At 63.8% G+C, this 25,011-nt stretch overlaps 3 protein-coding genes across 10 annotated transcripts in view; 2 read left to right on the top strand and 1 right to left on the bottom strand.

The window, feature by feature from the left end:
- Positions 1 to 2,444, top strand: part of AGRN (agrin) — a 33,134-nt gene extending 30,690 nt beyond the window's left edge. For all 8 annotated transcript variants that reach the window (XM_047724710.1, XM_047724706.1, XM_047724707.1 and 5 more), the window contains 3 exons: positions 35 to 259; positions 711 to 814; positions 1,177 to 2,444. In XM_047724710.1, coding sequence (XP_047580666.1) covers positions 35 to 259; positions 711 to 814; positions 1,177 to 1,334 — 487 coding nt within the window. In that variant the 3' untranslated portion in view covers positions 1,335 to 2,444. The remainder of the gene's footprint in view (positions 1 to 34; positions 260 to 710; positions 815 to 1,176) is intronic.
- A 6,326-nt stretch (positions 2,445 to 8,770) lies between these two features.
- Positions 8,771 to 17,439, top strand: LOC125097434 (tyrosine-protein phosphatase non-receptor type 11-like). Its single transcript, XM_047724963.1, is given in 18 exon segments — positions 8,771 to 8,832; positions 10,630 to 11,069; positions 11,072 to 11,090; positions 12,360 to 12,557; positions 13,310 to 13,496; positions 13,576 to 13,606; positions 13,609 to 13,694; positions 13,892 to 14,005; positions 14,159 to 14,255; positions 14,510 to 14,589; positions 14,974 to 15,132; positions 15,362 to 15,493; positions 16,218 to 16,372; positions 16,475 to 16,542; positions 16,770 to 16,832; positions 16,835 to 16,917; positions 17,038 to 17,135; positions 17,236 to 17,439. Coding segments are annotated over 18 exon segments (2,127 nt in total). The 3' UTR covers positions 17,291 to 17,439.
- Positions 17,440 to 18,711: 1,272 nt separating this feature from the next.
- RNF223 (ring finger protein 223) lies at positions 18,712 to 24,940 on the bottom strand. Its single transcript, XM_047726447.1, has 2 exons — positions 21,429 to 24,940; positions 18,712 to 19,938 (listed from the first exon to the last, which is right to left on the bottom strand). Exon 2 carries the CDS (start codon positions 19,929 to 19,931, stop codon positions 19,206 to 19,208), a length of 726 nt encoding a protein of 241 aa, XP_047582403.1. The 5' UTR covers positions 19,932 to 19,938; positions 21,429 to 24,940; the 3' UTR covers positions 18,712 to 19,205.
- Positions 24,941 to 25,011: the final 71 nt, after the last annotated feature.

Genomic DNA, 25,011 nt, shown 5'->3' with positions numbered 1-25,011 from the left:
GCCCTCGGAGGCCCTGACAGTCTCTCCCCTGCAGCGAGAAGGCCTTGCAGACCAGCCACTTCGAGCTGAGCTTGCGCACGGAGGCCACACAGGGGCTGGTGCTGTGGAGCGGCAAGGCCACAGAGCGGGCCGACTACATCGCACTGGCCATCGTGGACGGGCGCCTGCAGCTGGCCTACGACCTGGGCTCCCAGCCCGTGGTGCTGCGCTCTACCGTCCCAGTCAACACCGACCGCTGGTTGCGGGTCAGGGCGCACAGGTCAGCGGGAAGCCGGGGCCATGCCAAGAACGGCGGCGGGTGGCGCCTAGACTTGCCCGGCCCGGGCACGCCCCGTCACTCGTAGCCAGGGCCCCGGTTTGAGGTGGGGGCAGGGCTAAGTGCCCGACTTGAGGCCACTCCCAGGGCTGGGGAGGGACAAGAGGACAAAGGAGAAGCACTTGTGTCCAGGGACTCCCTGATCTGGAAAGGGAGTGCTTGGTCTGCCCAGATGCTGTCCATTGGGTCTGAGCCTGGTCACCCCTACAGCAAAGTGTAACCCATGTGAGGACCCTGCTGCCCTAGCCAGGCACTCTCCTGGGGATCAGTGCCCCCCCATTCTGGCCCCCAGATGGGACTTCCAGGAGAGAGGGATGTGGGGCTGAGGATCTGGGGGTGGCAGGTGTGCCCTCTGGAACCAGCTGATGATGGCCTCACCCCACCACACCCCCAGGGAACAGAGGGAAGGTTCCCTTCAGGTGGGCAACGAGGCCCCTGTGACTGGCTCTTCCCCACTGGGTGCCACGCAGCTAGACACAGATGGAGCCCTGTGGCTGGGTAAGTGTTCTGAGGGGAGGCCAGGGGAGGGGTACTCAAGACTCTCAGAATCAGGGACGTACCTCATCCCCTGGGGCTGCAAACTGAGTGCTACCTGAGTCAGCTCGTCCGGGTCCGCAGACCAACTGGCCAGGTTAGGGCCCTGTCCTCTCCTGTCTTAGGCCTTGCAGTTCCCTGGGCGACCGTGGGGCCAGGAGGCTGGAGCGTGTCTCCTGGTCACGGGGTCCCCCTCCCCCCAGGGTGGTGACAGTCCTTGGGTAACTCATGGTCTCTTGAGTACCCGTGGGTCTCTCTGCTGGCTGGTGCCCAGACTGCCCATCCTGAAGTCACAACTGGGTGGCCTGCCTTCCGTCTTCCTGCAGGTGGCCTGGAGAAGCTGCCCACGGGCCAGGTCCTGCCCAAGGCCTACAGCACAGGCTTTGTGGGCTGCCTCCGGGACGTGGTGGTGGGTCGGCGCCCGCTGCAGCTGCTGGAGGACGCTGTCACCAAGCCGGGGCTTCGGCCCTGTGCCGCCCCATGAGACACACCGCAGCCCACCACGCACCCTGTTGTCGTTATTTTCTATTTTTGTAAACTCATCGATTTTTTGATATGGTTTTCTTGCCTATGTGTTGGCCAGAGGGACTGCCAGGCCAGCTTCCCTACCGTCCAAGCAGAGAACTACAGATAAACTCTGTGTCACGGGACTTGCAGGGGGAGATGGCACGGGCAGCATGGAGGCCTTGTGCCCCTCCAACTTGGACCACTGCATCTCACCCCTCTTGCTCTGCCTCCTCCATGTGTCCACCTGGGCTGGGCCTGTGTCCCCAGAGCAGGCAAGCAAGCTGGGGCTTGAGGGGGCCTTTCCTCCCCGCAAGCCCTAGGAGGCCTTCCTGGGTCCCCACTTGAGGTGTCCCTCCTGCATGTGCCGTAGGCCAGGGCAAACCTCGAGCCCGGCCCGGCCCCTCCCAGGCCTCCCGTGCCAATACTGTGACTTAGAACCAATGTTACATTACTGTTGGGGCTACTGTACCCCTCTCTTCAATCATGTCCACTAAGCCCAGAGTGCTGGAGAACAGAGGCCAGGCCCAGACCTGGTCAGGGCACCTGGGCGCTTAGCTAGCCCTGCCTGTGTCCCCAGCCAGCTTGGACCTAGCTGTGTCCCCTCCCTGACACCGCAGGTCTCATGAGGCGTTCTGAGAGGGAGCAGGGCTGCTATATGGTGTGGTCGATGTCCGCTGCCTGCTTGCTTGGGGAGCTGGCATCCCCCTCTCAAGGATGGATGTCTGGGCCTGACCACCAACCTTTATGCATTGATTTTGGTTGACACCTGGGGTGACAGGGCCATCATCCTTCCTGTCCTGGCCCAAGGGCAACTGAGCCCTCTCCCTCTGGCTCTGGTGCGAGGGGTGTCGTCCAAGGCCAAGGCCAAGGCCAAGGGGTGGGTGTAGAGGCAGCAGAGAAAACTGCAATATTATGCCCCATTCCACCTTCCCCTCCCCCCCCACACCCTGCCGTCCTGTGGGGTGGCACCCCTCACCCTCCCACAGGGAGGGAGCCCAGAGGCTGGAGGGAGCCCCATATGTCATGTCACTAACTCCAGTCTGTGTCTGTGTTTGTGTCCGTCACCGTAAATAAAGTCTAAACACTTTACAAGAGGTGCAGGTGTCTGTCCACACCAAACGCTATCCCTGGGCTCTGCCCAGCTCAGGGACCACCCACCTGGCTGGCTCCCCTCCCGCAGCTCCTTGTTCAGGTTTGTGACACAGTACAGGCGCCGAGCTCCCTTAGGGTGCTCTGGATAAGAAAGGGCCTTGCCCTGAGGTGTGTAGGGCCACTTTTTACAGCATGCACCCAGTTAGGCATGGGGTGGGGCCGTGGAGGCCAACACACCAGGTGGCCTTGGAGGTGACCGGCCTTGCAGTCCACAGGCCCCATGCACGCATGCGCTTGTTTGCACATCATCTCCTCCATCTGTACATGAGTGCAGGATAGGAAGGGGACTGTGAAGAGTGGGCAGATTGTACTGACTGAGGTCAGAGGGCTTGGGGAGCAGGGTAGGTGGAGGGTAGGAGGGCTGGGGGTCCAGCCAGGGTGCATGGGGGCCGGGCAGGCAGCCTTTCTCATTGCCCAGGTGGAAGGGCAACTGTTGGCTCTGCTGGGAGACCCAAAGCAGGAAGCCCTGAGATGGGTTGGCCCCTGGTAGCTGCGACCAACCAGCCCCACAGCAGCTGTGAGCCTCTAACAAGGAACAGGGGAAGAAGGGAGAGTTGAGTGGCTTCCTTTCTGGAACTCCTGGCTTTTATAAAGGGTAACTCTGTTCTTTTTTTTATGTTTTTTTTTGTTAACAGAAAAAAAGCAGAAAATGAATATAAGAAAACAAATACCCACCCCCTGCAGGGTGGGGTGGGGGGATGACCTGTTAGACCCTGGGCTTGCACATTTTCATCCATTCTTCTTTAACTTGTTTGTTGGAGATGTGTGTGGAATGGATGCCCTGTGCCAGTCAGCTGTTGGGTCCTGGGGCTGGGGGATGGGGCCTAAACCCCAAGGGGCTGAGGAGGGACAAACAGGTGGTGATGCAGGGCACAAGGGGCAGGCCCAGCCCGAGGCTCCAGGATACCCTAGCGCTCAGATCCAGACCTGAGGGTAAGCAAGTTGCTGGAGCCAGGGTATGAAGGCCTGAGGTGGGCAGGAGGGTATCCTTACATCCTTACATCAGTGCAAGGACCCTGCCGCTGAACGGAAGGCGCCCTGCGTGGAAAGGAAGGCAGGCCTGGCCCAGACAGCTGGAGGCCCCGGGTGCAGGACAGGCCATCAGGGTGGTAGGACCAGGCGAAGACAGGCAGCTGCTGGAGGACACTGTCACCAGCTAGAGGAGGGCAGGTCTCGGCGCTACCCGTCGGTGCCTGTCGGGCCAGAAGCCCATCTCCAGGGGTCGCCGAGTCCAGCCCTGCGGGATCTGTCTGAAGAGCTGGAGGGATTTGAGCCAGAGTGGGTCAGACTTCCTGAGAAGGGTTCCTGCTGTGTCGGACAGAGTGCTGGAGCCCAAGCCTGCTAAAGAGAAGAGGGATTTCGGAGCAGAGGGGCCTGGGCTGGGCTGGGCTGGGCTGGGCTGGGGGGTAGGACAGTGATGAAGGCTCTGGAGCATCTGGGTGGGTACAACCCTAATGCACCTGGAGGGGCTGGGCTTGAGGAGCTGAGAGCCGACTGGACAGAGACCAGGAGGCCTGTCGCACCAGATGGAGGAGATGCTGAACATAAGGGAGCAGGTGGGCTGTTCTGGGATCCTTGAGCAGGGAGGAGGCTCTCACACTGTGAGGTCAAGGGGAAGGTGGGGTGGGGGGCCAGAAGTGTCTGGGAGTTGACGCTTCCAGAGGGAGGGGATCTCAGGACAATCACTGCTGAGCCTCAGCACCCACGGGTGGCTAGGTGAGGTGGCCCCGCTGAGCAGTAGGGGAAGCCCTGACCCGCTCTCCGCAGCGCTGGGTGGGGATCTGGGCTCCAGGCTGGGAAGCTGCAGGCTTGGAGAAGCTTCCCTGCCTTGATGCAGCTGAACAGGAGAGGGCCCTGAAGCCCCTACCAGGGCATCTCAAGGTTGGGAGCCCAGATGAATTAGGTGCTGCTCCCCAGCAAGGAGCTTGTGAAAGGTGGTTTGGCCCCCGCGGGACAGGAACCGAGCAGATGAGGGGCAGCTGGAGCTGGAGCAAAGCATCACTTAGGAAGGGAGGAGACTGTCTAGTATGGGTGGCAGAGGTGGGGAGGAAAGGCGGGAAACCCCCCAAGGCCGAAAGAGTAAGAGGTGGTCCACTGGTCATCACATTGGAACAGCCACCCATCCTCCCAGCTCCATCCTTCAGGGGTCTCCTCTTCTAGTTCAGACTACCCCCACCTCCCCGGGAAGGGAGCGCAGCCCCTCCCCTCCCCGCCCCCTCCCGTGGAGGAGGCGATGCGCGGGGGGAGGCGGGGGAGCCTGCGGGCTCTGGGACTCAGGGGCTGTGGGACTGATGCGTTTATCACGGTTAAGCGCCGCTGAGCGCAGGCAGCTGGCCAGGCTGGGGCTCACCGGGTCCCGGCCGCCCCGCGCCATCGCCCTGCGAGCCCGGGACGCCCGCGTGGATCCCCTGGTTCTCAAGTTTGGCGCGCCCTCGAACACTGTCCACTCCATCCCAACTTCTACGCGGAGACGTATGGACACTGCGCCTTTAAGGGAGCCCGGGACGGGGCTCTGGGTGGGCGGGGCCCTAGGGGCGGGGCCTTCTCGAAGTGGCCCGAGGGCGCGGCCGCCTGGACCCGCCGGGCGCCCAGCGCGGAGCAGACAGGACCTAGTGCAGGTGAGCCAGGGCCGCTAGGTGGCTGGACTCCGCGACCCCTGGAGATGGGCTTCGGGCCCGACGGGCACCGACGGGTAGCGCCGAGACCTGCCCCCGGGCCTGACCTCCTGGCACAGAGCTCTCTCCACGGCCAGGGCAGGAGGCCAGGGTCCCAGGCCCACGAGGGCGGGCCTCACCCAAGCAGTTGAAAGGGACCCTTTCTAATGGGGGTGGAGGATGGCCTGGGTGAAGGTCAGATGTACCCTGATCCCAGGGAACAGAATTAGCCCTGCAGGTGGTGGGTGGCAGTGGTTGGAGCCTAGCATGGGCAGCTGGTGTCAAGAGAAAGTCAGACCTTCCCACTCTCCCTCCCCTGGACTCTTTGCTCTGCTCCAGGCTCCCTTCTGGCCACTGGATTCGGGTTCTGCCAGGTGCAGGTAACCCTTGCTTCCCTAGGACTCCTCAGGGCAGGAGCTCTGAGGGGTCCTGCAGGGTCTAGTCTCCTCTGCTCTAGTCTTGGTCCCCTGACCATACCTAATGACAAAGACCAGCCCTCTCTAGATGGCCTCATCTTTCCTCCAGACCCTCTTAAGAGCCAGGTTTAGGGGACAAGCTCCCTGGTAGGGACCTGAGAGCCCAGGCAGCTTCAGGTCAAGTCAGCTTCCTGCCTCCATGCAGAGGGAAAGTGGGAAGCGTGACAGGAACTGGGCCCTGAGCCAGGGCCTGGGAACTGGGCCTTCGTGCCCTTTCTGCTGGATCCCTGCTCTGTGGGTATGTGTGCACACGCGTGTGAGCTCAGACTCAACCATGCATGGGTTTCTATGGGGGCTCATATACAGGTGTGGGACACATCACTGGGGGCTTGGTGAGGCAGGAGGTCACAGGAGGGGTCATGCTATGACCCTGAGCGACTTCCTAGATAGGCGAGGGGCTGGACAAGGTCTGATTTTCAGGGTCCCCAGGGTGTCTCTGGACCTAAGGGGCAAGTTCCTTAGCCCCAGGCAGAGACCCCTGCCTCCCCCCATATCCCACCAGCAGCACCTCGGTGATGAGGGTCCCAGGATCCCTAGGAAGAATGTCGTGAGGAAGCAACTAGGCACAGTGGCCTCCGTCAAGGTCATGGGCCTTCTTAGCTCAGAAATAGTGGAAATCAGTTGGATCTCAGGAACTTGTCTGTGATAATAGCCCAAATTCAGGGAGGAGCGGGTTTTGAGGTCTGGTTGGAATGACCTTCAGACTCCCTTCAGCATCACTCTTAATTTTCCCCCAGGCAAGTTCTGGTGCTCAGAGAAGGCCCTTTCCTGTGCATGTGACCGTGCTCCAGCCTGGGAAAGCCCCGGGTGGGGCTCTGACCGCTCTTGCCGACCCCTCTCTGCCTCACCCTGTGCTGACCATCTGGACTGTCACTGCTCTGGCCCACATCCCTCTGAGGTCTGGACAGTGAGGTCTGTCCCCCATGTCCACCCCCACCTCATGTCCCCTTCCTGTGGCCCTGTGGTTGGTGGGTCAATGGGCATGTCCATCGGCACTGCTCACCCAGGGGCCTCCAGCACTGTGGGGCAGGGCCAGATGCAGACGCCTGATACTGATGCCTGGGAGGGGGCTGGGCCCCATGGTGGGGTGGTGGGCATGCAGAGCCCCCTTGGGCTCACCCGCCATTCTAAGGTCGGAGAGGAAGGTATATCTCTGCTTAAATTGGTTCTGTATAGACAGGGTGGAGCTTGGTTTGGTTTCCTCTTGTACCAGAAGGGTCAGGGCCTGCGGCCTGGGGGCAGGGAGATGGAGAAGGACACTGTCTGCGCTCCGGGGTCCTCAGGCCTGGAACCCTTCCCCACTGGACTGCGGATTCCTCATCACGACAGTGTCTGCCCTGCAGGAGTGTCCAGCCCCAGTATCACCGGTGTAGGCGGTGACAGGCCATTCCTATGTCTCCCACGGTCCCAGGGTTGGGGCAAGGCCACACAGGGAGCTAGGCCAGCCAGTGGCCAGTACAGGTTCAGGCTGGTTTGGTTAGGTAGCCTGGGCTGTTCCTGGGCTCCTGAACACGGCCCGGGTTTAGTTGGGCCTTGAAGGGCCCAGGCCTCGAGCCCTGCCGGGAACCCAGTATGCCCCGTTCACCCTACCTGCCTTCCTTCCTTCTGCAAGACCAGGTCGCCAAAGCTGAGCTGAGTCTCGGACCCAGCACAGAGCCGGGAGCTCTCTGGCACAGAGGTGACGCTGGGCCCTGGCACAGAGGGGGTCGGGGATCGGAGATGAGGACCTATAGCCTCCCTATCTCCTCCCACCCCCTCGGCCAGGGGCAGCAAGCCTCACTGGTCTGCCGGGCACTCAGCTTCACGTCAGGCCTGGCTGGGGGATGTGAGGCCCTGCGTCAGTCTGGGAGTCAGGAGGGCAGTGGTGCGAGTGGCGGCAGCCTCACGGGGGCCCCACCCGTGGAGATTTCCACCTGATAGACCCAGTGGCAGTTTGTGGGGAGGAGAGGGGGACAGGAAGTACGACTGAGAGTCCCTGAAAGGACAGCCAGGTGCCTTCACCCTTCTCTGTGGCTCTGGTTCTGGGCCTCCACCCTCTACCGCTGCCCAGTGCTCTGGGCATTGCCCATCTCGAGCGGGAATCTGCGGCTACTGGGGCTGGGCGGGGGAGGGCCCCTGGGTGGAGGACGTGCTGCAGCAGAGTAGGGGGCCTGTGGTGGAGGGGGTTGGAAGGGTCCTGGTTCCACTCCCCCCGCCCCACACGGTCCTGTCGTTGGTCCAAGGACAGCATGAAGCCATCGCCCTTTTCCTGGTGGCCCCGCCTATTCTCCTGTGGCTGGCTCTGGAGGTCACCCTGCGGCATCCCCTGCTCTAGGAGGCCTTCCCGGGCAGCCTTACCCGCTGGGCTGTTCGACCAAAAGTTGCCCCCGGGTCTGGCTCCCCAACAAGCCAGCGCGGGAGAGAGCTCAGACACTAGGCTCAGAACATGCCTAGGAAGGTCCTGGAGGGCGGTCACCCGATTCCCCGGGAGGAAAGTGTGTGCAGGCATGTTGCTCAGGCTGGGTGGCCCTGGGGCAGGCTGTCTGAGCTTCCAGACTTCTCTGAACTAACCCTTGGACCCTGGGGAGCCATCAAGGTCAGAGCTGAGCCTGGCTTCAGTGAAGACACAGGGCGACAAACACAGAAGCGTGTACGTGTCTCTGGGCTGTTCGTTCACAAGGCGGGGGCCGCAGTGGGCTTCAGGGAAACGCGGGCAGGGTGAGCCATGCCCAGCAAAAGGGCTGGGTTCTGGGTACATTTGGAAGGGAGGCCACGAGGTTGCTGGAAAAGAGAGCGCCGAGGGGCTGCAAGCTCCTGACTGCAGCCACGTGTGAGCAGTGGGGACTGGGGAGAAGAGCAGGGCTTTCCGAGCATGGCCAGGAGTTTTACACTTTGCAAATGTTAGGACAGAAATGTTGTTACCTTCCCTAATGGAGGGGCCAAGAAGAGAAGTATCTGTGAGTGTGAAGCTCAGATCCCAGGTGAGGCTAGAGGCGTAGGAGGCCCGTGGACGTGTAGTAGACACACGCCAGCACAGGTGAGCAGCTCTGGCGCTGAGAGGTCAAAAACAGGAGGCCCCGGCAGAGGACCCTGGCCAGGTGAAGCAGGGTGCCAGGTGAGCGTGGAATTCTGGGGAACAGCGGAGTGGGGGCATGGCCCTGGGTCAGTCAGATGCTGCTGAGGACCGAGGCCTGGCCACAGGCCCCGAAGACAGGTGAGCACCCTGAGACTAGAGGTCTCTGCGGGGCTGGAGGGAGGAGAGAAACAGACCTGTGGGGATTCAGGCAAGGATACGCAGTGCAGGCCGGCACAGGCCAGAACTTTCCGTGGTGATGGGAATGTTTCCTCCCTGTCCCGTCAGCAGGCTGCCAGCCACAGGTGGCTCTGGCAGTAGAGTATGGCAGTGTGACCCAGGAACTGGGCTCTGATTTTGTAGAATTTTAATTCATTTACATTCCCACGTCACGCATGCTCTGGGCTGCTGTGTTGGACACACGGGTATAGCCTGTGGGCACGGATGCCTCCTCGGGGGACAAAGGACAGGCACCGAAGGCCTGGGGCACAGAGAGGGCTGAAGGAGGAGAAGGACCTGGAGAGCGTCCTGGCTGGCGCTAGACACGGATCTGATTTCCACTCTAGAAAGTTCTCTGTGGGGCAGGATCACCCTTGCTCCTGTCTCTTGGATCCAATTTAAACCTGGGCCAGAAATTCCTGCCCTAATAGGGGAACGAAAGTTGCTGGGGTCCAGAAGGAGGTAGTAAGGATCTTGGACTCCGGCTCAGGCACAGCCCTGAGTGTGGGCCGTCCAGGCCAGTCCCTCTGGGATCCTGGGGCTGTCCCCCACTTCACGGGGGAGGCTGTGACGGAGGACCAGCCCAGGCAGGCAGGGCTGGGGGCAGACGCAGGGCTGCCGTCCCTCTTAGCAGCCCGCCTCTTCGGTCCTTCAGCCATAGGACTCAGCCTGTGTGCAGCTCCCGGCCGTCCTCTCAGGGGTGCCCCATCCATCCACCTGTGCACCCCCAGCCATTTACTTAGTCATTCACCACCACCACTACTACTACTGCTACTACTATTACTACTTCTTCTAAAGATTTTATTTATTTATGTGACAGAGAGAGACACAGCAAGAGGGAACACAAACAGGGGGAGAGGGAGAAGGGAGAAGCCGGCTTCCCACTGAGCAGGGAGCCCAATGTGGGGCTCGATCCCGCGGGACCCTGGAATCGTAACCTGAGCCAAAGTCAGACATTTAATGATTGAGCCACCCAGGCGCCCCACTTCTTCTTTTTAAGATTTTATCTGTTTTCGAGAGCATGAGCACAAGGTGGGGGATGGGCAGCGGGAGGGAGAGAATCCCAAGCTGACTCTACGCTGAGCACACAGCCCAACATGGGGCTCGATCCCACAAACCTGAGATCATGACCTGAGCCGAAACCCAGAGTCGGAGGCTTAACCAACTGAGCCGCCCAGGTGCCCCCCTTGTTCATTCACGGCTTAATTCAGGTACATTCGTTAATACCCAGGCACTGCTTTTGTCCCCGGGACACTGGACCACTCGGAACAGTTTCTGCCCGTCGGAGCTGAAACCCTCCGGTGGGCGACGGACACTAAGCCGGTGACGCTTCCTACACGCCAAGGAGGCGACAGACACTGTGAAGACAAATAAAGCCGGAGAGGGGATGAAGGAGGAGGGAGGGTCTCCCAGCTGTGGGAGTGTGCGTCAGGGGCGGACAGCAGCTCCCACAGGGTGGACCCGGGGCGGGGAGACTGGTCGGGGCGGATGGCAGACCGAGCCTGCGGACGGCGCTCTTGTTCTGGGAGGGCTAAGTGACGAACGCCGGGGTTGGGGGCGTCCCTGGGCTTGCAGCACGTGCCCCGAGAGGGCAGGCGGTGGCCAACACCACACCAGGAGGGGTGGAACTGACAGGGTCTGCTGCCAGGGCCCTGAGGGCAGGAAGGAGGCCCTGGGTGACACAGGGGCGCCCTGAGTACCTTTGGCCAAGCTGTGATGCCCTGGCAGGGCCAGAGGCACCAGGCACAGACTTCGAGCCGAGGTTCCTAATGGTGGCTGTGTGGGGGGTGCTGGGTGGCATCTGTCCCACTCACCCCCACCCCCTCACCAGCCGCAGGGATGTTTCTGCTCATCTTTGTCCCTGGGACCCCGTGGCCCCACTCCTTGCCCACAGCCCTCAGAGCCAGCCGGTGGCCATTGCCCATGGCAGGCTATAAGCACTGGCCCACGACAGGCCCCATGGGGCAGGGTGCGTGTGGGCCAGGACTTTGGGAGCCCAGAGGGCACTCAGTTGTCATCCCAGCTCTGCAGCGTGGCCACTTGTGGTGCTCGTTCCACATGGTTTCACCCTAACATCAGTGCAGTTGAGGCAGAGAAGCTGCTCCTGTCCGGGGACCAGCACAGGAGCTTCCTGGTGAGACCCAGCAAGAGCTCCCCCGGGGCTTCACACTGTCCGGCAGGTGGGTGACGGTGCTGGGAGCGGTAGCCACGTGTGTTCGGGTCTGAGGCTCCGCCCTCAGTGGGGGGACAGAGGATCAGTCTTCCCTGTCCTCCCAGAAGGATGCTGGGCATTTCCCTGGAAGTGAGGGCACCCGCTCAGGACGAGACACCCAAGAATCTGTGTTTTGTGTGGGGTGGGGAGCCAACAGCTTGGCAAGGGTGGGTGGAAATCTGGCCTTCCAGACCAGGTGGCTTCTGGACAGGAGGGGATCACTTAGAAGGGCTTGGGAAGGGCTCAGAGAGGTAAGGAGTGAGCAGGACCTCCCTCCCACCCTCTGAGGGGTCTGCTGTTGTGGACGGGGTGGGGGGGGCCTCTATGGCTGTCCTTACGACCCCATCTCCTGGGGATGCTGCCCACCAGGGGTCAGGCCGGAAGCCCTGAAAGGCCCTTGTGTGGGGAGGAGGAACGGGGAGGGGCCCCAGCAGCCGGACCGGTGTGGGCCCTGGACGGGTCGGCGTCGGTCGGTGAGGAGAGGCCATCTGGGGATGGGGCTTCCCATAGGTCTCTAGATCTTTCCAGTCTCTCTGCCACACCTGAGGCAGCAGGTGTGACTGACGTTAGCTCTCACGCTGCAGGGACTGCCGTCCTTCCCTGGGGCTTTCCTGGTAGCTTCCCGGGCCGTGAGGCCTGGTCATCAGGAGCCCCCAGGCAGGCCGCCTGGGGTGAGGCAGAGCCCATGGCAGAGGGCTGCTCCGGCGTCTGCCTCCAGGCCAAGGGAGAGCAGGCCTTGGGCTGCGAGCCCAGTCCTGACTTCGCTGGGGAGCAGGTGGGATGCCTGCCACCCCGGGAGGGACTCCCACACTGGCTGGATGGGGAAGGGCCTGGCCCTGGCTGTTCCTGGTAGGGGAGCAGCAGAGGCAGAGACATCAGCACAGGAAAGCTCAGGGACTGTTCTGGAAGCTGCGGGTGGTGATGGGAAGAAGGGATTGGTGGGAGCAGCACCCCTACACAGGGCAGTGATTAGTGCACCTGCCCCCCCCACGGCAGTGACTAGTGCACCTGCCCCCCCACGGCAATAACTAGTGCACCTGCCCCCCCACAACAGTGACTAGTGCACCTGCCCCCCCCCACGGCAGTGACTAGTGCACCTGCCCCCCCCACAACAGTGACTAGTGCACCTGCCCCCCCCACGGCAGTGACTAGTGCACCTGCCCCCCCCACGGCAGTGACTAGTGCACCTGCCCCCCCCACGGCAGTGACTAGTGCACCTGCCCCCCCACGGCAGTAGGCGCCACAATGAGGTAGCCTACATCAATGTCCAGAACACGGGCGACTACTACGATCTCTACGGAGGGGAGAAGTTCGCCACGCTGGGCGAGGTGGTGCACCACTACACAGGCCAGCGTGGGGGGCTGCTCCGTGAGCGCAGCGGGGCCCCCGTAGAGCTCCGGCAGCCACTGGGCTACCAGGACCCTGTCTCTGATCGGTGAGCGGCAGCTCCACGTGTGCGACTGTCCATGCGAGTGGGCATGTGAGTGTCTGTGTCTGTAGGGCATGGCCTCCGGGTTTCCTTTGCCCTCCGTGGCCAGGGTCAGGCTTGGGCACAGCTGCGGCCAAGCTGAGGGAGCGTCCTGCAGGCCCCCCTCCCCAGGGTCTCTAGGTCCGGGGCACTTCCTCTAGGTTCTTCTAGGTCCTCTAGGTCTGCGGCACTGGCCACAGGGGTGAAATTGTGCCGCTGGAGCCCTGCAGCCAGTGTGATGCCCGCCCTCCTGCCTGGTGACTCCGACGAGCAGTGCCCTCCAGCCTCACCCTTCCTAGTGCACTGCTGAGACCTGAAGAAGCCGCATCTGCCAGAGTGGGGTCATGGAGCTGGTCTGAGGTGGCCCTGTCCCTCCTTGCTGGGGACCAGACTGCCACCTGGTGGCCACCCTCGGCCCTGCCGGGCTCACCTGGCTTGCCTCTGGCCTGCCTGCTCCTGGGTAGGGGGAGAGTCAGAGAGCTGGGCAGGGCTCGCTGAGGCTGGCCTGAGTGAGGGTATGGCCTGGGCCCTTGAGATCTGGGTGGGTCCGTCTGTCTCCCTCTGTGTCTGTGTCTGTGTCTGTGTCTGTGTCTGTGTCTGTGTCTGTGTCTTGTCTTGGAGGCTTCTGGCTGCATGTGGATCTGTGTCCCCTCACCTAGCCCGGCCACAGCCCCCAGTCTCACCAGGGCTCCCCCACAACCCCCACCACCCTGGGCCAGGTGGTACCATGGACACCTGTCTGGCAAGGAGGCCGAGCCGCTGCTGATGGAAAAAGGACGTCTGGGCACCTTCCTGGTGCGGGAAAGTCAGAGCAAGCCTGGGGGCTTCGTGCTGTCCGTGCTCACACCGAGGCCTGAGAGGGCCGACCTCCAGCCGCAGGTCACACACATCACGATCCACTTCCAGGTGAGGCGTGGCAGCAGGGACAGGGTGTGGCTGGGGGAGGGGTGGGCAGTGGCCAGGCCCCACACTGCGGTCCCCACAGCCAGATGGGAAGTACGACGTGGGAGGAGGGAAGAGTTCGACTCCCTCGCTGACCTGGTGGAGCGCTACAGGAAGAACCCGATGCTGGAGAAGTCGGGGACCGTGATGCAGCTCAAGCAGGGACGCCCGGAGGCACGTGACCCTCGGGATCCAGAGTGAACTTTGTCCCTGGGGTTGGGGACAGCCCAAGGGACAACAGGACCAGGGAAGAGGGCGCTAGGCAGTGCTGGGGCAGGGTGGCCTCAGGGAAACTGTGGGGTCTGCCCCTCGGGTCTGCCAGACCCTGCTAAGTGTGGACGCAGCGCTCTCCCGGCCAGCCCCTCAAAGCAGCGAGGATCAACGCCGCGAGCATTGAGAGCCGAGTGCGAGGGCTCAGCGGGCCCACTGGTGCCCGCGGGAAGGCCAAGCAGGGCTTCTGGGAAGAATTTGAGGTGCCCGCCCCCCACGCCATAGACTCCCATCCTTTGGGGCTTGGGCAAGGGCCAGCAGAGGGGTGAGGCTTAGGGGAGGAAGGATGGTCCCCAAAGGCTCTGGGGAAGGGTGGGACAACAGGCCAACGCTTCCGTGCCACCTCCCCCAACCAGATGCTGCAGCAGCAGGAATGTTGGCTCCTGTACCCCCGGGAGGAGGGGCAGCGGCTGGAGAACAAGCCCAAGAATCGCTACAAGAACATCCTTCCCTGTGAGGGCCAGGCAGGGGGCCGTGCTGGGGAGCCAGGGCTCTGTCCCGTGTGGGGCCCATCTGGCAAGCAGGGGCCCCAGGGAGGTGGAGGCAGGGGGTTGTGCCCCTCCACTGGTGTGACTTTTCCTTTTCGCATTCAGGGCCCCTTCCTCCCTCATCTTGCTCACCCCGGGGTCCACAGGCAAAGAGGTGGGTGAGGTCCCTTCTTCCCTCCATCTCCCCTGGAGACCTGAGCAGCAGCTTTCCCTTCCCAGTTGATACCACCCGTGTCACTCTGCGTGATGTGGACGACACCGTGCCTGGAGCCGACTACATCAACGCCAACTACATCAGGGTGGGTGTGCGAGAGGCCAGCTGCACGCATGGCCTAGCCTGGCTCCGATAGGACAACTTGAGCTGTGTCCGGCCACACACCGGTCACTCTCTCCCCCTCTTACGAACCTGGCGCTCCCAATGGCAGGCCCAAGAAGATCCAGGTGCCCATGATCCGTGGACCCAGGCAGGACACTAGACGGTGTTGGGAGAGAGGGGCTGTGTCGGTTTCCAGTGTGTCCTCAGAGTGGGCTGGACTAAATCCTGGTCCCCGGCTCCCCCTAGCCTAGGGCAGGAGGGGCCACGTGTGAGCCAGTTGGTGCTGCTTTGCACGTCGTTTGCATAAACGTGCACTGTCCTCTGGCACTTTAAATCCTGGAAACTGTGGGCACACCCACCCTTACAGAGCGATCCGGAGAAGCCAGGTCACGGACCGGGCAAGGTGTACATCGCCACCCAGGGCTGTCTGCAAAGCACAGTGGCTGCCTTCTGGGCAATGGTGCACCAGGAGAACACGTGGGTCATTGTCATGGCCACGAGGGAGGTGGAGCGAGGCCGGATAGGAGCTCGGGCTTGACAGCCCCCTCCCCACCATGTGCTCATGTGGACCTGTGCTGGTGGCTGGCCCAGCCTCGCTTCTCCTTCAGCCTTTGGGATGCTGGGGGGAGTATGTGGGCATGTGTGTTGTGAGGGGGACTCTGGAAAGCCTCTGTGTGTGCATGTGCAGCACCGGGGCACCAGGCACGGGTGCTGGCGGTCCTGCAGCACAGCTGATGTAATGCACCCCCCCACAGAACAAATGCTTCCGGTACTGGCCCGAGCTGCAGGGCAGCCAAGAATATGGCCGTGTGCGTATTTTCAACTTGGCAGAGTACCAAGCCCAGGGCTACTGCATGCGGGAACTACAGGTGTGGCGGCCAGATCAGGTGAGCCCAGAAAGCCACAAGACATGAGGGGCCAGAGTCACAGTAGTCAGAAGTCTCCAGGTCTGAGCTGCAGACCCCCCTCCCCGCCCCAACGTTGCTCCACCCAATCCCCCTGGCCAACTGCATTCATGTCCCTGAACCCAGTGGGCACAGGCCCTACCAGGGCTCTGCTGGGCAGTGCTCACAGGCAGGTCCCATTCTCAACCCTAGGTCCCCGGTCCCAGTTGCCTGGCCCCAGGGTGGCCTCACACCCACATGGTCCCTCCCTCCCTGGTCTCTCCCTGAGCCACCTCAGTACAGTCAAGGGGCTGGTGGTACCTGTCTCTGTGGCAGCAACAGATTCCTTCCCGACCCCCACACCCACCCTGTCCCTCATGTCTAACCACCTGGGGGCCCTGCAGGCCCCTCACACTTGGCTCTTCTCAAATAGAGGTCATGGTCTGCTCCTTCACCCACTGCTCCCCCTTCCTTTTCCCAGGGGCCTGAGCCTGGGGCTGTCCTAGAGCCCCCAACCTCAGAATCCCACATTTCTCTCCCATCCCCTCTGCTCGGCCTTGACCCTGCTGGTCACTCCTGGCAAACCCTGCCTGCCTCCTTCCCGGTCCTGCCCTGTGCCCCTCTCACCCTGGGGCTCACAGCGGCTCCACTCTGGCCCTGCGGCCTGGCCCCACCTGGGAACTGCCCAGACTGGCCCGGGGGAAGCTCACCCGCCCTCCCCGCCCAGGAGGAGCCGCGGCGCACAGTGAAGCACTACCAGTACTTCAGCTGGCCAGACCACGGGGTCCCGGCCGAGCCCTCCGGCGTCCTCGGCTTCCTGGATGAGGTGAACAGGGCCCAGAGCAGCATGCCGGGGGCTGGACCCATGGTGGTGCACTGCAGGTGCGACCGGAGACGGGGTAGGCGGGCAGGGCAGGTGCAACCCGGGGCAGGCCACGGCCTCCTCCCGTAAACTAGCCACAGGCCCCCCGTCGGTCCCCACAGCGCCGGCATCGGACGCACTGGCCCCGTCATCGTGATTGACATCCTGGTGGACCTCATCCGCAGGCAGGGTGAGCCGGCCCCGCCCCTCGCGCCTAGCCCCACCCCGTGCCCCGGCCCCGCCCCGCCCCTCGCGCCTAGCCCCGGCCCCGCCCTAAGCGTCTGGTCCCGCCCCTCGCACCTGGCCCCTCCCCGTGCCTCGGCCCCGCCCCTCGCGCCTGGCACCGGCCCGTGCCCCGGCCCCCCGCCCGCGCTAGCCCCGCCCCGTGCTCCCGGCCCTGAGCGCGCCCTTGCCCAGGTCTGCACTGCGACACCGACGTGCCCAGGACCATCCGGCTGGCGCGGCGGCAGCGCTCGGGGATGTGCAGACCGAGGCGCAGTACGAGTTCGGGCACCTGGCGCTGCGGCGGCACATCCCGGCCGAGCGGCTGCGCCTGCGCGAGCAGGTGGGGGCGGGGCCGACGGCGAAGTGGAGCGGGCGGGGCCGGGCGGGGCGGACGGCGAAGTGGAGCGGGCGTGGGGGGCTGCGGCGACACCCCCGGGTGACCGACGGCCCCTCGTCCCAGCGCCGGCCGCCGGAGGAGCCCTACTACCTGAACGTGGGCCTCGGGTCGGCGGACCCCGGCCGCAGCGCTGCCCCCGTGTCGTCTCGGGCGCCGGCGGCGTGAGTGGGGTCATCGGGGAGCGGGGCCGGGCCGGGGGCGAGGGGGCACGCGGGACGGGATCCCGCGAGGGCGCCGACCGAGCCCCGTCTCCGCCCGCAGGATCCCAGAGGCGACCGGCGGCGAGTACGAGAACCTGCGGAGCCCCGCGCGGTGAGGGTGCCCGCCTGCGCGTGCCCTGGTGGGGGCCAGAGCCGCGCGGGATGGGGGGGCCCGCCGGGCCGGGGCGCTCCTCGGAAGGACTGTGTTTAGGGCAGCTTCTCCCCGCGTCTCCCCCAGCCCTCAGACCCTCCCGAACGTGGCCTGGACGCCTAGAAATGGGGAGGGGCAGTGGGGAGACCCGGGCGCCTTGCCCTTTCCGGGGCAGCCAGGTGAGGGAGGAGCGGGAGGGCCTCAGGGCTGTGGTGTGTCTCTCGGTGTGGGAGGCCACCAGTCACCGCCTGCACCGCACGGTGACCACGTGTGACCCCGTGTGTGCCACATGTTTGTTATGAGTGGCCAGTCTGTACTTGACCTGACTGGGGCCATCATCAGGGTTTGCCTGCCCCTACCCTCCCCTCAGCACTCACCTCCGCTTCAGAGCTGCCACTGCGCGGGTGCACGTGAGATGCTCCTGTGAGCACGTGTGCGACCTCGTGTGCCCGGGTGAGGCTCACATGCGTGCATGACTGGTTTGTGACCGCTGGGGCGTCTCTGGCGTGTTGTCTGTGCTCCTCCCATCACGGATGGCCGTGTGGCTTTTTGGTACCCTCAGTAAAATGACTTGGTCTCAGTTCTGTGTCTTTGTTAGGGTCTGGGACCCAGCTTCCCCGGGGGGGGGGGGGGGGGTCTCCCTGGGCAGCCTCCCCAGCCCAGCCTAGCCAGAGGCCCAGCTGGTTGGAGCAGGAAGTACTGGGCTTCCCGGTCAGGGGAAAGGAGGCTGTGGCCTGGGGAGCCAGAACCAGCCTGGCCTCCCTTCGCCATGCTGATTGGTGGTGCAGGAGTGGGGGCGGGGGGCAGTGAGAGTAGAAGCCAGCAGGGATGGCAGTGGGGGTTGACAGGGACTCCTGCCCATCCCTCGAGCCCCTGTACTTGGCCCCTGGAGGGTCTGCTGGAGGACACCCTGGTGGTCACCGCTTCTGCTTCTGTGCATCCTTAGGCCTTGGTTCGCAGGCAGTGGGTCCCGGGGTTCCGTGGCCCTCTTGTCAGGACTCTCGGCAGGTCTGAGGAGTCCTGACTTCTTGGGGTGGGGTGACCAGCTGGGGAGTGTTGGAGGAGGGGTCTGGACCGTGCCGAGGCCCTGTCCCTTCCCGCCCATCCCACCCTGCCCCAGGTGCCCATCTTCCGGGGGGGCCTCGGAGTTCTGGGGGAGGGGGCAGGACTGCTCCAGCCTATCCACAGCCCACAGGGGACAGGAGTTGGACACCCTAGGACCTGGGGGCTCTCTGCCCGAGGGGCTGCCGGGATTTCAAACCAGTGGGCGTGTCCTCTACATTACAGCTCTCTGAGACAGGGGCAGACCGTGCTTTTCTGGAGGGAGAGGCTCAGTGGCATGGGGAGGAGGGCACACAGAGTGAGGACCCCTTACCAAATGTGGATACAAAATAATTTATTTAAAAATGTACAGTTCTGGATGGGCCCTGGAGGACTGGGTCCCCTGGTCAGAGGGCAGGGTTAGCTCCGTCACCCAATGGAAGGGGCCAGCCCTGCCTGGGGAAGGGGTCTGGGGAAGGAGCTGGGGGTGAAATGTGAAAACAACAGAAACGGTGAGCACCTCCCTCAGCAAAGGGCCGCAAGTGCCGGTGATTCACAGTGTGTGAGGAGCCGTCATTAAGGCCGGCTGTCTGGGTTGGGGTAGGAAGGGGGTCTCTGGCGCCCAGCGGGGCCTATGATTCCTGGGAGCTTCGGAGACCCCTTTGTCGGTCCATCCGGATCGAGCCACACAGCATAGGGGGGCGGTGAGCCGAATGGGTACGGGGTCCTCGGAGACCTTGGGGCCTCTCTGGGGCACTGGCTCCCAACAGCTGCCGCACCTGGGACCACAGCCGAGGACGGGGGACCCACAGCCGGAGCTGGGGCCAGGGCGGCCGAGCCTAGTTGTCGGCCAGGGGTCCAGGAGAGAAGGCGGCGGTGGCGGTGGCGGCAGGCGGCCCGGGGAGGCAGCGCAAGTTCCCAGTCTTGAGCGCGCACTGCACGGGCCAGAGCACCACACAGAAGAGCACCAGCAGCAGGGCAGTGACCAGTGCCACCCGCCTCCAGTCCCTGCAGCGCGCCCAGCAGCGGGCCAGCCGGCCCCGGGGGCGGGCAGGGCGCGGGGCGGGCGAGGGCGCAGCAGGTTCCGCGGGCTTGCTCAGGCCCACGTCCACGCACACGAAGCCGGGCGCCGGGCGGCCGGGGGTGGGGGGTGGCGGGTGGCAGCAGAGCTTAGTGCCCTCCAGCCACACGGGCTCCTCCCGCCGCAGGTGTGCCGCCATCCTGGCCTGCAGCTGGCGGCTGGTGCGCAGCGCGGGGGCCCCGGCCGCCGGCATAGCCGTGGGCTGCCGGCAGAAGGGGCAGGGCACAGCCTCGCCGCCGGGCCGGCCTGTGGGCTGGGCGGCCGCCAGCCGTGCCAGGCACTCCAGGCAGAAGACGTGTGTACAGGAGAGCTCCTTGGGCGTCTTAAAGATGTTGTCATAGCCCGAGAAGCAGATGGAGCACTCCAGCGGGGAGGCCGCCTTCTCCGAGCCAGGGGTGCTGGGGGACCCGGGCACAGGGGCCATGGGGCTGGTCCGACCAAGGGCGGGCACGGCTGTATGCCACACTTGCTGGCCCGATGACATGACTGAGCTGGGGGACAGACGGAGAGCACCGTGAGTGACCGCAGGCCGCCCGTTTGCCGCACAGTCGGCTCTCGCTCTGTGTCTCTCTTGTGCAGCACCAGCCACAGAGCTCTCTAGGACACTGCCCACCTGTGGGCACCTCCAGAAAGTCCTCCCTGTACCAGCTTCTGGGTCTTTCTGCTCAAGTTGTAACCCTGCCCTTCCTCACCTCCTCTCATGCCAAGACAGGGGTGAGCGTCCCGGGGCGAGGGGAGGCTCCAAGCCTGGCCAAGGGTCTTAGACTGGAGGCCACGTGCACAAGGGTGTCGTGCTGACCACTCAGTGGACACCTCCTGCTGAGCCTGTCCTACCTAGCAGTGCCACCCGGGCATACATACAGTGGATGGCATGGCCCACGATAGTTGCTGCTGACCTCTGGGCTCTGCCAGCTGTGCCAGTCACGGGATACACAACAGCCACAGTACAAAAACGGCAGCTCGGAGAGTGGGACGGCTCAGCCAGGGTCACCTTGCCAAGGGGTCAGCGGGACCTGGAGGAGGGTGGCTCTGGGTTGGATGAAGTGGGTTTGAACTCGGATCCCAGCACAGGCACCTGACATGGTTGATACACACCCAGTTCTCGGGCCACTGTAGGAGGGTGGGGTGCCACGGCTGGCTGGCTGAGGGTCAGGACTCTGTCTGGGGGCCAGGGTGAGCTGGCCGGCTGCAGGAAGTCGAGGAGGGCCTGGACAGGGGTGGGGGCCGGTGTCCCAAGGAGGGTTTGTTTCCCAGCCTTGCCCGAACCTGTAGGGCCAGCTTGTCTGGCTGGTGATGACGGCTTTCTGCTGGCCCTCAGGACCCAGAATACACCTCAGCCCGAGAGCCAGAGATGGAGGAGCCGAGCCATCCTCTGGGATGACCCACCACCCTGCAGGGTCCCACAGGGACACGGCTGCCGTCCTCCTGACGCGCTTTCCGTTTCCACGGGGGACCCTGCCTCTGTCTCCCTGGCAAGGCTCAGGTGACCTGCCTGCTGACCAGGGCCCTGTCCAGCCCTGCCTCTTGGCCTGCCACATGGGTCTTGCCCGGAGGAGGACAGGTAAGGAGGACAGTGGACAGACCCCATGAAGCCCAGAAGGACCCCCCCAGAGGTGACCCTGACCCTGTCTTGCTGATCAGTCCAGGTGGGTGATGACTTGTGGTGATGTGTTGTATAGGTTCGGGTGTTGCTGTGTGATGACTCTGACCACCATGAGTCACAGTGACATCGCTGTGATGTCACGAGTGCTCCCAGCATTGCAACACAACATGTCACCCCATTTGGGAACAGTGGTGGCCGCAGGCTAGGCAGCAACCTCAACATAGTCAGCAGCGGGGACCACAGGCTAACTCCCTCCAGGCCCGTGTGCCCCACACAACCAGCCCCTTGGCACTGAGGTCTCAGCCCTCCTCAGAGGCAAGCCCCCCCCTCCCTGAGCCTGTACAAGTGAGAGGCGAGTGCTGGCTGAGCTGGCCTTACCTGGTGGCTGGGGGTCGTCAGCAAGGCCTGAGCATGGTCCTCGAGGCTGGGCACCACCAGGCTGTGAGGCTCTGAGCGCTCCTGTCCCGCGGGAGCTGCTTTGCCCCCTCTCCTCCCGGCTGGCCGCCAGCCGCTGTCCTTCCTGGTGGCACTGGTCTGGCAGGTGTGCCCTCTGCTCCGTCCCAGGCAAGCGGGGCTCAGGGGGCTGTGTGCTCGCTTCCAGAGGCCGAGAACTGTCCGGAGCAGGTGTGAATTCTCTGGGTGCCGGCAGGTGTATTTATACACTCAGGGTCATACCAGCCAGGGGTGTGGCCTGGGGCCTCTGGGATTGGCTGGCCTGCTGTCCTCGCCCCGGCAGGCTGGGCAGCGGAGGGTGGGAAGTCAGAGGTGAGAGATCCGAGCCTGGGGTGAGGCTGGGGCAGGTCTGGGGGTGCTGGGTGCCCAGGTAAACCCTTCCTCTGGCAGCCCCTGGGATGCTGGAGCAGCCATTCCACAAACAGATCCACTCGCGAACCCTGTTCAAGGTCCTGGTGGCACCTGAGCGCTTACGGGGGCTCCCAGAAGGGCCCGTCCGAGCAGCACCCCCACTTCACCCACACAGCCTGCTTCTGGCCTGTGCCAGCGCAGTGCTCACCGCATGAGGGAACTCCCCGCTCTGGGTCCCAGGAGGCGGGTGAGAGGTCAGGGCTGGGCACCCCCAAGGGGCGGAGTCGGGGTGAGCATGAGTCAGGGATGAGACTGGCCACAGGACTAGCTTTGGGTGAACATCTCCTGGGGGTGCCCTCAGTCACACACATGAATTCAGCCCAAGGAAGCCCCCAGCACGGCCAGGGAGGCCAGACATCTTCCTTCCAGTCAGTGTGGGACCCCTGCAGACCCCAGGCCTAGCACATGCAAAGGCCTGGGGCTAAGGCGGGGTCTGGGTGGAGGCTGTGGGGCTGGGGCTGGGGCTGGGGTCTAGCTGGTAGTGGGTTTGTGTCCCTCGCAGCAAGCGTGCACTGTTCCAACAGCGCCGAGCCCACCAGGGGATCCAGCGCCTGCAATGAGGTGTGTTGGCTGGCCAGGGGAGAGGAGCGAGGGACCCAAGGAGGGGGCTGGGGACTCGGTGTGGGGAGCGGCTGTGTGGCCTAGGCCTGGCTTGTGCATGACGGGGTTCTGGTTCCCGAGGGAATCATGACTCGGGGTCACATGCGGCCTCCAGGAAGTGTCCTCGGTGCCTTCGCTCTGAGAACACCCTTGAGGGCTCCTGGGAATGTTCAAGTTCTGAGGTCACTTGAGCTCCTCGGTGGACAAGTCAGCGCCCAGAGGCAAAGGGAAGACCTGAGGAATGTGCCATCTGGGGCGGTGGCCAGGCCTCCCCGCTCGGGAGCAGAACCCAGCCCTGGGCACTGGGGTCTTGGCAGCTCAGGACCTGGTGACCCATCTGGTCCCCAGACACCTGCTCATCCCCCATCCCGGCGGGTGGGCAGCTGTGCCGTGTGGGTGCAAGTGCTGCACATGTCCTCCGTGTTAGTGGACCCCCGGGCTAACCTGGCTAATCTCGAGTGTGTCCGCTCAGATGCAGACAGACCTGTGAGGGGAGCGTAGCTTCCACTGTGCGTGTGGCCCCACCGCCCTGGGACTCGGCTGGGGAGAACACAAGGTTCCCAGTGAGCCACCCACCCCTGTCCTGTGGCTCTGAGATGTGGGGTCCTGAGTCCCCAAGGGCTGGACGCAGAGGTTGTGCTTGGCCAGGTGAGAGGACTGTAGCCCCAAGGCCCACTCTGGCTGTGGTCCCCCCACCCCAGGACTGGGACAGAATGGGCTTCAACCCCCAAGTGCTGTCCAGGACACACAGAATGGCCACTGCACAAAGAAGCCCTTCCGGGCTCATCTGGGACCCAGGTGGCCTGGGGGTGTGAGGGCGGATTCCCCCCACCGAGCTTGCCCAGTGCTGGGTCATGTCTGCTGCTCTGCTGCCCCACCCCCGTCAGCTGGGGACTGTGATGCTGGAGAGACTGTGACACGTGCAGGCTGCGATTCCCACATGGGCAGAAACTGGGCCCCGGGCTCCGGACGGGCTCAGCATTGCCCTGGGGGGACATCAGTGGACTCAGCCAGTCCTGCCCTGCCACGCCCAGGGCTGAAGGCCACGTCCCCTGAGGTCAACTGGGGGCCCCTCCCCATCTCTCTGCAGCCAGCACCTTCTGGGGTCTCGTGCCCAGGTTCCTGGCCAGGACCTCTGCCCTCACATCACCTCCCAGGCCCCATGCAGTCCTCCTCTGTGCACCCACCTACTAAGGCAGCTCTGGGTCTTCCTCTTGCTAACGTCCGACCTGGCCAGCTCTCGGGGCTTCTCCTAGCGCTGAGCGAATGAATGAACGGCCTGCAGGCCGTGAGCCCAGGACTGTGCCAACTGCCCATCCCCCATACATGCGCCTCTCCTCGGGTGTGGGGGAGCCCCACAGCAGTTAACCTGGTGGGGGCTCAGAAGGGGACAGATGCCCCACCGGCCTGTTTCAGCCAAAGCCAGTGGTCCCTGAAATGGGCCTCACATTGGCCTCCTACGTGAATGCTGGAGTCCAGGTAAGGGCAGGAGCCCTAGTGTAGGTGCCTGACCCTACCAGCTGCCCGCTCCCGGCTCGGATGCCCTGCACCCCACTGCACCCGCTCACATGCTTTCTAGCCCATCTGTGCCCATCTGGGAGGCTGGGCTTGGGAGCCAGGGGAGAACGTGCAGGACCCATCAGGGTGATGGGGCTTGGAATCCCAGTGACCCTACTCCCCACTGTTTGGGGGCCTAAAGGACAGTGGCACCCAGGCCCAGGGGATGCCCAGTGGCAGGGGGGACGCTGGCGGACCAAGGGCCCCAAAGACCAGGCCCACAGGCCTTGAAGGTCAGGGGAACACATCCTGAGTGTGAAGCTGAAGGGGGCTGTAGGGTCAAACTCAGAGTTGTCTTTGCTGCCAAAGGTGGGGCAAAGCTGAGGCTGGGGGCTGGGGGGGGGGGTCCTCTGGGGAAGGGACAGGGAGATGTTGGAATAACCCCGGGTTTCCAGGCTGTACCTCAGGGTGGCAGGAGATGGAGAAGACCTGGGGTGGGAGACCCCCATCTGTGCCTGGCCTGGGCCTCCAGGGCCTGATGGGCTGGACCTGCTTTCCTGGTCAGACAAGGCTCTGCATTTCCTGTTTTGTCCCCCATATTAGCAGCCATGCTTGGTGCAAAGGTGGGAAAAGGGACAAGGGAATCTCTTCCCATGTCTGTTTCCCACCCCACAAGGATCCATAGCATGGGACAGGCTAGCCTGACCTCAAGGGGCTACAGAACACGAGGGAATCTGAAGGGACCTGCCCATTCTCCCCTGGCTCCCAAGCCCAGCCCCCCAGATGGGCACAGATCGGCGGTGGAGTGTCCTCGGCCTTCCCCGTGGTCCCTGAAGCTGATGGGGACCATTAGCTGGCCTCCCCACCTCCTTCTGGGTCCCCTTCTCTTCAGACTGAGGGGACTGAGGAACGAGAGGCAGTCCCCAGGACAGCACGTCTCTGCTCCTGGGGAAGCGAAGTCCACGTCGGCCTGGCTGACCCCAAGGGCAGTCCCCCGCAA

Source organism: Lutra lutra, chromosome 4 (assembly GCF_902655055.1).
Source record: "Lutra lutra chromosome 4, mLutLut1.2, whole genome shotgun sequence".
Lineage (NCBI taxonomy): Eukaryota > Metazoa > Chordata > Mammalia > Carnivora > Mustelidae > Lutra > Lutra lutra.
Note: the sequence above shows the minus strand (reverse complement) of the source record. Positions and strands in the feature narration are given on the sequence as shown.

Bases quoted from the DNA above. Each gene is read 5' to 3' on its own strand.
- RNF223 (XM_047726447.1), bottom strand. From the start codon at position 19,931: ATGTCATCGGGCCAGCAAGTGTGGCATACAGCCGTGCCCGCCCTTGGT.